An 11,186-nucleotide genomic window follows, 5' to 3' on the forward strand; every position below is an offset into this window, starting at 1 on the left:
TACATGTCAAAGGTTGAAGCTCTAATGAGAGAATACCCAGCTCCACCTGAGGAAGAACTCTACCCAGAGGTCTGTGCTGAGAAGGCCTGGACCCTTTCGAGGTTTGACAAAGAAAAGAGGCTGCAGGCTGAAGAGCTCTTCCAGAGAGCCGTGATGATGCAGCCAGACAACGTGGAATGGCAGACCAGCTGGGCCATATTATCAGCAGATCCCTTCCTAGACAACATGGAAGACATGCCTCCCGAAGTCTTTGAGAAACTGAGATCAGCCACTGAACGAGATCCAGAAAACTTGTATGTTGCTGCTCTTTATCTGAGGGCACGAGCTGCAAAAGGAGAACAAATTCAAGATGAAGCTCAAAGATTGGCTGAAAGGATCCTAGAAAGATTTCCAAGCAGTTACAATGGCTTCAGCCACTTAGGGCGACTGTACAGGGACTATATATCAAAAGATGACGCTATTAAGGTAGCCAAAGAGGCCATGAGGAGATATCCTGACAGTCGTTATGCAAAGAGATTTGCTGCCATCTGCTACAAGAATAAAGTCCTTTCCCCAGACTTCAAACCCAGTAGTCAAAGCGGCATCGTCACACGAGCCATTAGTCTCTGGGAGGAGAATATTGATCTCTATGGTGAATCTAACCTTAAAGATCAAATAAATCTAGCTAATTTATATGCACAGGTGGATGAAAAGAAAGCTGAACAGATTTATAAAGAGATGTTGAACAAAAAAAAACTGGATTTAGCAGAGGAACAGATGCTTTACAACTGTCATGCTAAATATTTATTCTACATTAGAAAAGATAATTATAGGTCCACTGAGTACCACATGATGGCGGCAAAGATTCCAGTAGAATCAGAGTATCGACAGACAAGCATCAACGAGTTGGTGAAGACCTTGAAAAGAAGCAAAAATGAAAAAATGTGTGAAAAAATCAGGAAGCTTCTGACCAACCTGAAAGTCTGAATCAGTGAATATTAAAGAGATTTCAAAGAAAGATTCTACAGAGTTCTGGTTCTGCAGAGTTAAGCCCCAGGCTCATTCATTATAAAACCTGTTTATTAAATCAGAATATAATTAAAAGTAAGTTCATAAATGGTTTATAAGGATTTATTTTTTTCAAAAAGTAAATTTATTGTAACGAAAACACATAATCTAATTTACTAAAAAAGGATGTAGATCCTAACCACACTTTTTAGATAATTTAAGATGTTGAAATTCGTTCAGCATTATAATTTAATTTATAACTCTTTATCCCTTTAATTATTAAATAGCATGATGAAAGCTTAATCAGATCATTTTTGATATAAATTAAGAAATGTATCAATGGGGGAACATTAGTGAACTTGGCTTATGACCTAAAGTTTAGCTTAAGAATGGTCAATGTTATTTAGCTTATATTAAATCTGATTATACATATTTCACGTTTTTTCATAAAAAAAAAACAAAAAAACAGAACTATTCCCTTAAAAATATATAATATATATGTTTTTTTTAGAAATAATTTTGGATTTCTAATATTATTTTTTGCATTGTCATGATTTGTTGTGAAATATATGTAATGTCAATACATTTTAAAAATTACATAAAAGTTAAATTACATTGATGTCTCTGAGTTTATGTCAGATGTAATTTGTTTGTGGCATTTTAAGTTGATTTTACTTCTTATCTTTTCCTGTGTGGTAAGAAAATATCTTTATTTGTTTAGATGTAAAAAAAGTCAAGTCAATTTCGAATCTATTTAAAAAAAACAGGCTCATTATTGTTTGCTGAGACAATGAAATCAGCTTATAGAAACACACCCCAAAAAACAGTTGTTGGCATAAGTTTATAATGAAAATAAAGCTTGTTTGTGATTCTTGACCTTTGACCTTATCTGGACATTTGATTTGAAGCTTTGGACATTTATGCTCTGTTGGAATTCATTAGCTGCATCCTCCGAAGGCCAGATTCGGAGGACGATTATGTCATAGCGCGGCGGCGAGGTCTGGTTGGATTCCAAGACTCCTCGTTATGCAGCCTAGAAATGCATCAGTCTTTTTGCCCCCGATTTGAAGGATGCGTCTGATGTATCCTCTCTATCCTTGGATATCCCAGGATTCATTGCAAGTCCAAGCAAGCCGGCTGCTCCGTGATCAGAGGAAATGGCGAATGGCGCCGAACAGTGGTGAAAATTGGAAGTTCAGTTTAATATACTCCAAGTATGTGAATAGTTCCATCTGAAATGAATTAAAGCAGTTGTTTTAATGGTGGTGAAGTTTGATTTATCTCCAAGGTATTTATCTGTTACTCTTTAAATGGGTTTGCCTGTAATTTAAGGACTGCAATTTTTACCACTAATTGAAACGTCTTCCAATACACATTAACATGAATTCAAGACACTGTAGTAAACAGATAAATGGAGGCAGAAGATGTCTTTCAGTCATCAATGCACACATTCAGCGACACACAGCAGCTCTTTCAAGCTGGGCACAGTTTCATTCACAACACCTGTCCCATCAACCAGGAATCAGAATCAGAGATACTTTAATAATCTCAGGGTGAAATTACTTTGATTATATTACTGTAATAGAGTGACTATAGGACCAGTTTGACATAACACAGTTTCATACAATATATATAATTTTGGGGGTCCCCGCTCCATCTCGCCATCACTGGATTGTTGATAGGCTTTTGGAAGTACAAGGTGCTGTGAAGTCACCAGCCGCCGTATTGGTACTCCCTAGTTAGACCGGTCAGAATGTAAACAATATGTGCGCTAAACCATTGAAGGACGATGATGTTTTCATTTTCAGGGGGCTTTTAGACTTAAAATGAAGGTAAGGTCATCACTTTGACACACACTTGCTTTCATAGCGTCAGAATATTACTGTAATTTATGGTAAAAATAATAGGCACATCACATTACATATTCTGTATGAAGTCTGTTAGGATAATTATCATTAAAGATGTGTCTGTTTATTACACCTTGGTATTGGCTGCTTTTTTCATGTCAGAACAGATGTTTTCGAAATAGTTAATCTAATACAGACAGTGCCTCTGTCTGGATATACAGACGGGAGCGGTGTCCTTCAGCTAAGTGTAATATTTTGATAAGGCTGGAGCCATGATGTCTAATCATCTGCTAACGTGTATGATGTAAAATAAGATAATGTGGCAGACTGGAGATGTAAAAAAAGCCTTTCTTAACTGTTAATTGGGGCCACTTCCTGAGAGGTGAGCCCTGAGGTGGGCAGCTGCCATTCTGAAAACTCTAAGCAATTTCTCTGATCTGAGTAAGATTACAATTTATATCCCAACCTGTTGTCATGTCTTCTGGTTATTTAATACATATAAGTTATGAAGTGTTATTTAAAGATTTTGTCCTGAATGATCTCTTTTCAGGGAAAAGAACCGGAGAGATGCGTCAAGGTGCATACACAGAGCCTATCGTTAACAAATGGGTTGAATGATGGGGGGGAGACTGGAAACTAGGTTTTTTTAAACAAGCTTTTCAAAGCATTTCATCATGATGGAAGTCAGTGCGACAGGCCGGTAGTCATTAAGTGAGGTGACCTGAGGCCTTTTTGGGACCGGAATGATGGTGGCTTCAAGTCTGCCACCATCATTCTAGTATGTAAGTAAGTATAATGACTGACACTTGAAATACTTAATAATTGTTGCCACAATTATTACAAGTGAGTCAGTAGTTATGTTAACAGTTGGAGCAGACTGGGCACATAAATGGACCACATGCTCTTCCGAGCAATGAAGTGTGTATTGCAAGCAAACTACTCAGGTTGCCTATAAATGAGGCCAGAAGACATTTCCAGTGCCTTATATAGTTTTGCAAAAAATTCCCAAGCCTTCTATTAGCAGAGAAAAAAAAGTTTTTTTGAAATATACCGTGCTTCAGAAGATAAAGGAGCTGTGTCCTTCTCATCTAGGCTCAGTTTTTCCATAGCAAGGTTTGGGGCAACAGAGTGGGAAAAAAAAAAAAGACAGAAGGACTGTTGCGACTCGATCAGAACTAAAGCAGGAATGACCCTGCCTTGCTTTTCTCTAAACTAATTCGTCAAAGTCCTGTCGAGCAGTCAAAAGAAGATTTTTCTTTTTTTGTTTGTTTCTGACAGTTTGGCTGAAGTCTGATTGAAGCAATTACTGATTGATTTTTTTCCTTTTGTTGATTTGTGGATTTATTCTCTAATCACCTGATCTCTAATCAAGCAGTCTAAGTATAAGTCTAAGTCTTCCAATTGAAGCCTTTTTGTGGTAAAAGATTCACCTTTACATAGTCAGAAAGGAAAATGAAGAGGAGTTATATCCGTCAAAGAGTTGTTGTCCCTTTCGGCAGAAGTTTTGGATTGCAGCACATCTGGACAAAACATATGTATGATGCCATCCCTTGAATGATTTATAAAACACAGAATGACTGTGTTTGTGGACAATTTCTTCACCTTTCTGTCTTTGGCTAACAGACTTCGGCATAAAATATCTGCTTGGCACAATCAACAGAAATGGTTGGAGATACCAGCAACTGAAGAGGAAACCTTGGACTGCCAGTTGTATTTCCACAAAGATATTTCCATCTCTAAACTTCCATGTGGACGGTGTATGCAACAAAGAAAAATAAATCTGTTCATCTTCTAAGAACCATTGATCTGAAAGTAGAAATAATGGAAACAGAAAGCAAACCAAACTATGCTGTTCAATACAAGCATTTTAAACGCTGTGTTGATGTTGTGAACCAAAATTTTACAAATTTTGATGCATGAAGGATCACACAGAAAGTCCATAACTGAGTTTTACAACCTACTGGACATGGCTGCAACAAATCCACACATCTTGAATAGAGAATCCAAAGAAAGTTGGCAACAAACAGTTAAGCTTATTTATTTTAATTTGGATACTTTACTGTGGATCTCTTGGTTGTTACTAGTGTTGCACTGATACCAAAACCAGCATCGGACGGTGGCCTGATCCAGCACTAAAATGGTGGTATCGGCGAGTACCAACAAATAGGGCACCGATACCATTTTGAGTGCCAAAAGTTTATTCAACTATTGTCACCCATTCCAGGTAGGAAATAAAAAGTTTTATTGGATTCACTTTATATTAGTTTTTTTTCTGCTTCACAATGGTATGCAGCAGCTTGACAAAGCCATGATGGCAATTATTTTACATCCAAGTAGTATGTAGTTCTTCATATACACAGACACACACACACACACACACATTAATTTCACATAGATGGTATCGGTATGTATCGGTGAATACTGCACAGCCAGACATCGGGTATCAGGGCCAAAAAATAGCCTCGGTGTTACAATCACAGAGAAAAGACTTCACGTCAGTGGCGCTATAGTGTATTTATGTTTATTTCTGTGACTTTTTTTTCTCAATTCGTATAAATTGTACAATATCAAGAACTTTATAGTTTTCTGATGATGCCGAATTTCCATATAACTTTGTTGTATGTAAATTTTTCCCTTTTTTATTCATAAACATATGAATGTCCAGGTTTTGCCAATTGTTTATTTATCATCAACCACAAATTATATTATTAAAGGTGAACCTTTAACCTTTCATTGCCCCAAAACTCATTAATTTCCCACTACAGGAATGAAAAGTATATCTTTTCTTCATAATAACTGGATGATTGTTATAAAAAATGAAATTTACTTCAATATTGGATGGATCAAGCAAAAAGCTCTTTGTTCCCTTTCTTCTTTAAATCAGACAGTTGATGTCCTCCACACTACTCTTAACATTTCTAAGCTTTTGATGCTCCCCAAAGGCTTAAGATGGCCTTTCATCTTAAAGGGGAACACTGTTTTTTTTTCAATTGGCCCCTTGATTTTATGTTATTACATCATGTTCTACTCATCCCCAAATGAGTTTTGTGTCATTTGGAGCTGTTCTAAAGATATTCAGTTTTGTAATCCAAGTAACGTCTTTCTATGGGCAACGTTGAAGAACATGATGTAATAACGTAAAATCAGGGGCTCGATGTAAAAAAAAACGGTATTCCCCTTTAACTGAGTGAAATTATTAAAAAAGCAAACCTTACAATTTGATAAATTCTACATTATTCTTTCTAAAATAAATTCACTCTGAGTTACATTTTCTATTAGGATTCTTTGAAGACATGAGCCCAGTTCCTTTACGAGACAGAAACTGTTACATTTAAATGGACTTCAGGTAGTGAGTTGAAGAAGTTCCCTGTTTCCTGCTGAGTCTCAGCAATAAAGCTAGTGACATGTTGCTGGGAGTTTCTATTTAATGAGAAACAAAAGTTTAATCCTCCCAGTTTAGATTATGAACAGCAGAACTGAGATTTGATATCTTTATGGTGCTGCACCTCAAGGAAGGCAGAATATATGAGGACAGAATCTGAGAAGGTTTAAACCACCAGAGACAAAAAAACACCTGAAAGATGAGGTGAGTTTCTGTTTCTCCTGCTTTCAAATGCAGATGTTTTTAATCATTTAAGCTTTGATAATAATCTGTTTACAGGGTTAAAATGAGACAACAGACAGAATCAGTTTATGTTCAGACGTCATTTTAAAGCTGATGTGTCAGACAAAATTATGTAACTGAACCAGCACCAATTCATATGTGTAATTCTGTAATCTTTTTAGTGAAGCCACTAAGAGACTTTAAGTCCTTAAAATGAACCCTTAAAATGAACCCTAACCTAAGGTTGATTATTTTGAGAAGAAAAAATTCCACATGATCTCCCAGGTTCTTATTGATCTCAGCTGCTGTTCTTCACAACAAGGTATATTTAAAAAACGTGGTGTTCATTTTCAACTCCTGTTCTGCAAAGGAAGCAACAGCCAAACCAAACAGAACCTGAAATTAATTGAACTTAGAAGTTTGGCTTTACATGCCTTCCTTTACTTTGTTGGATTTAGGTTTGGACTTTGACTAGAACACTTTATTTTTTTCTAAGCCATCCATTGTATCTCTGGCTGTTAGTTCCGGGCTGTTGTCTTACTGAAAGGTGAACCTACACCCCATTCTTAGCTATTCTAATGCCTCTAAGTTCTGAATGTAGCTTCCTATTAGCTCAGACCACCTTAGTGAAAATCTGAGTAATCAAGAATATTAAGGCAAACACTTTTTCTCCATAAAAAAAAATCTTTGATACACAACACATGACATTTCTACTGCTGCAAGTTCATTTCTGTCATGTTTATTGCCTCATCAGTTCTGCTCAGAGTCTGGAGAACAAACTGGAGGCCCTGCAGTGCCATTTCACCTGGAACCTAAATCCTGGGAGTCACAGACTTACTGTTATACAGAACACTCTGGAAGACATCGGCACAGGGGGGGGAAATATCTGGCTGGGTCACATCTACAACCTGCAGGGGTTCATCCAGTACAAGCTGGGCTCCTCTGAAAAGGCCCTGAACATCTTCAGCCGAGCCACTGAGACCTTCCAGCTTCTTCTGATGAAGGTCCCTGGTTGATGGTGAACTTTGGGAATCTGGCCTGGCTGCACCATCGTATGGGTGAAGATGAAAAGAGTCAGGATTACATGTCAAAGGTTGAAGCTCTAATGAGAGAATACCCAGCTCCACCTGAGGAAGAACTCTACCCAGAGGTCTGTGCTGAGAAGGCCTGGACCCTGATGAAGTTTGACAAAGAAAAGAGGCTGCAGGCTGCAGAGCTCTTCCAGAGAGCCATGACGATGCAGCCAGACAACGTGGAATGGCAGACCAGCTGGGCCATATTATCAGCAGATGCCTTCCTAGACAACATGGAAGACATGCCTCCTGATGTCTTTGAGAAACTGAGATCTGCCACTGAACGAGATCCAGAAAACTTGTATGTTGCTGCTCTTTATCTGAGGGCACAAGCAGCAAAAGGAGAACAAATAAGGGGAGAAGCTCGTGTTTTGGCTGAAAGGATCCTAGAAAGATCTCCAAGCAGTTACAATGGCTTCAGCCACTTAGGGCGACTGTACAGGGACTATATATCAAAAGATAAAGCTATTAAGGTAGCCAATGAGGCCCTGAGGAGATATCCTGACAGTCGTTATGCAAAGAGATTTGCTGCCATCTGCTACAGAAATAAAGTCCTTTCCCCAGACTTCAGACCCAGTAGTCAAAGCGGTGTGACACGAGCCATTAGTCTCTGGGAGGAGAAGATTGATCTCTATGGTGTATCTAACCTTAAAGATCAAATAACTCTAGCTAATTTATATACAAAGGCGGATGCAAAGGCGGATAAAGAGAAAGCTGAACAGATTTATAGAGAGATGCTGAATAGAAAAGAACTGGATTCAGCAGAGGAACAGATGCTTTACAATTGTTATGCAAAAAATTTATTCTTCAATAGAAATGATCTTTCCAGGTCTATTGAGTACCACATGATGGCGGCAAAGATTCCAGTAGAATCAGAGTATCGACAGACAAGCATCAACGAGCTGGTGAAGACCTTGAAAAGAAGCAAAGACCCTAAAATGTGTGAAAAAATCAGGGAGCTTCTGACCAACCTGAAAGACTGAATCAGTGAATATTAAAGAGATTTAAAAGGAAGATTCTGCAAAGTTCTGGTTCTGCAGAGTTCTGCCTCTGCTTCATTCAATATAAAGACTTTTTTATTACATCCCAATATAATTAAAAGTAAGTTCATAGCTGGTTTATAAGGATTTATTTTTTCCAAAAGTAAATTTATTGCAAAAGAAAACACAATCTAATTTACTAAATAAGTATGTAGATGCTAACCACACTTTTTAGATAATTTAAGATGTTGTAATTCGTTCAGCATCATAATTTAATGTATAATTCTTTCTCATTTTTATTTATCAAATAACTATAAAAATGGGGATAACAGGAAGGGCTTATAATTTGATTAAATATTTTTTTTGCTTAATAAAGTTATACAGGTAAATATGGGAGTAACCAGATCGGATAAATATAAAATTGACAATGGAACTCCACAGGGAAGTATTATCAGTCCTTTATTATTCTCAATCATGATTAATGACATTTTTAGAGAAGTAGATCAGGATATTATGCAGTCTTTATTTGCTGATGACGGAGCCTTTGTCTAAAAAAGGGAAAAATCTAAGTTTAGTATATGAGAAAATACAAAATGCTGTTGAAAATTGAGCTTATAACTGGGGAGTTAAATTCTCAGTAGGTAAAACAAAGAATGTTGTATTCAGTAGGAAGAAAAATTCATCAAATTAAAAACGTATGGATAAAAAATGAAAAAGTATGTAAAAGTTTTGGAATCATTTTTTTATTACAAGATCTTATGGGGTGATCCTGTTATATATATTGAAGGGAAATTTAAAAAGTTAGAAATATAATGAGGTGGTTATCAGGATGTTTCCTTGATTAGATCAGTGTTGGATTACGGGTGTGAAGTTTATAGTCAGGCTGCGAAAACAATTACAATTAGTAATTTAGAGATAATTCAGAATCAATCTTTGAGCTTATGTTCTGGAGCGATGAAGACATCTCCATCTTTGGCAGTGCAGGTGGAAATGGGGGAGATTCCTTTATATTTAAGACAAAAGCAAGTAATGTTGAATTATTGGGTGAGTTTGCAGGGACATAAGGAGGAGAATAATCAAGCAGCAAGAGTCCTAAAACCTTGTTGGGAGATTGGAAAAGCTAAAATAGACTGTTTTGCATGGGCAGCAGATAAATTTGTTAGAGAAATAGACATGCATGGAAAGAGATACTGTGTGCGGTGCCTTATCCAATTACACCATTTTGGTTGTTTCCATATGCAAACGTAGATGTAGAGGTTTATAAAGAAATGCAGATTAATAAAGATAATAACTGGGTAAATTTTGTAAATGACAGAATTAAGAGTAGTTATAAATCCTTCACAATAATATATACAGATGCTTCAAAATATTCATTTTCAAATAAAACAGGATTTGTTTATGCTATTGCTGAACTTGGTGTATTTAGAAAACGAAGAACATCTGATAATGTAGCTGTGTATACAGTGGAAATGTTAGCGATACTGATGGCCTTACAGTTGGTGGAGCAAAATAAAATTGAAAAAGTTCTTGTATGTTCAGATTCATTATCATCATTAATGTCTATTTTAAATGTTTCATCTGAAAGCTGTATGGAGTTAGTATATGAAATTTATGAAGTTATATTTAGATTGAGAGATTAGGTTTATGTGGATACCTGCTCATAAAGATATAGAAGGGAATGATATAGCAGATCAGTTAGCTAAGATGTCTTTAAAACGAAGTAGAGTTATGGAAATAGCATATTGTAAATCTGAAATAAAATCAATCATTTAGAGCTAAATGAATTCTGAATGGCAACAATTGTGGGAAGAAAGAACTAAAGGTCGTCATTTATATCATAAACAAGGGAAATATGGAAATAATAAGAACAAATCCCAAAAGAACAAGTAGTAATGACAAGATTGTGGCTTGGACATAGTGGAATAAATAAAACTTTACACTTGATAGGTAAAAATCCAACCGTTAGTTGTGAGTGTGGTAGGGATATGGAAGGAGTAGAACATGTAATAATTCATTGAGAAAAATATACAGTAAGTAGAGAGGAGCTAAAACAAAAAATTAGGAAATATGATATAGAGAAATTAAAACATAATAAAATATTTGTTAATCATAAAATAAATAAAAACAGTTTTAAAATTTTGAAGGGAACAGGCTTATTTATAAGAATTTAGATTAAAGGGAGATACTCTGGTCCACACTCCAGCACAGTACAGGTAGATGGTGATAATACATCTTAACGTTAGATGTAACCCGCTAGTAAAAACCAGAAAGAAGATCACCAAACAAGAAGAATATCACCAAACTGAATAGAAAATAAGAATAACAGAGTAAGCTTTTATAACGCATTCCGGTTACATTACCTGAAATGGTGGCATAATTACCTCCAGCCCCTCCTTTGGAAGGTCTGAGCTATAGTTTACATAAGGGGGTGTGGCTAAAAATGAAAACCTGCTTTTGCATTACTCCCACAGAGAAAGTCATGTCAGGTGGCACTAGAGTCCTGCACGGGTCGAGTTTTACCAACCCGCACCCGCCCGTACCCGTTAGGAAGACTACCGAACCCGACCCGTCACTCGCGGATATCTTCGATTCAAATCCGAACCCGACCCGACCCATTGATATTTAACCCGCAACCCGACCCGTTAACACATCAAGTAATAGGCTATAGTACGCTGCGCTGCAGAACAGCGCCATT

General features: G+C 36.7%; 1 protein-coding gene and 1 pseudogene across 1 annotated transcript; both read left to right on the forward strand.

Moving 5' to 3' along the window:
* Nucleotides 1-3: 3 nt before the first annotated feature.
* LOC107097228 (interferon-induced protein with tetratricopeptide repeats 5-like) lies at nt 4-4,132 on the forward strand. Its single transcript, XM_015394297.1, has 2 exons — nt 4-631; nt 4,113-4,132. The coding sequence occupies exons 1-2, from the start codon at nt 4-6 to the stop codon at nt 4,130-4,132; spliced, it is 648 nt and encodes a 215-aa protein (XP_015249783.1).
* Nucleotides 4,133-7,139: 3,007 nt separating this feature from the next.
* LOC107097229 lies at nt 7,140-8,494 on the forward strand (annotated as a pseudogene).
* The last annotated feature ends 2,692 nt before the right edge of the window (nt 8,495-11,186 follow it).

Source organism: Cyprinodon variegatus, unplaced genomic scaffold, assembly GCF_000732505.1.
Source record: "Cyprinodon variegatus isolate N-32 unplaced genomic scaffold, C_variegatus-1.0 Scaffold680, whole genome shotgun sequence".
NCBI lineage: Eukaryota > Metazoa > Chordata > Actinopteri > Cyprinodontiformes > Cyprinodontidae > Cyprinodon > Cyprinodon variegatus.

What these genes read in the sequence shown, in the direction of transcription:
- LOC107097228 (XM_015394297.1), top strand. Translation starts at nt 4, where the DNA reads ATGTCAAAGGTTGAAGCTCTAATGAGAGAATACCCAGCTCCACCTGAG. An exon ending in GGAGAATATTGATCTCTATG is followed by an intron (nt 632 to 4,112) that starts GTGAATCTAACC and finishes TGTTTCTGACAG; the next exon opens with TTTGGCTGAAGTCTGATTGA.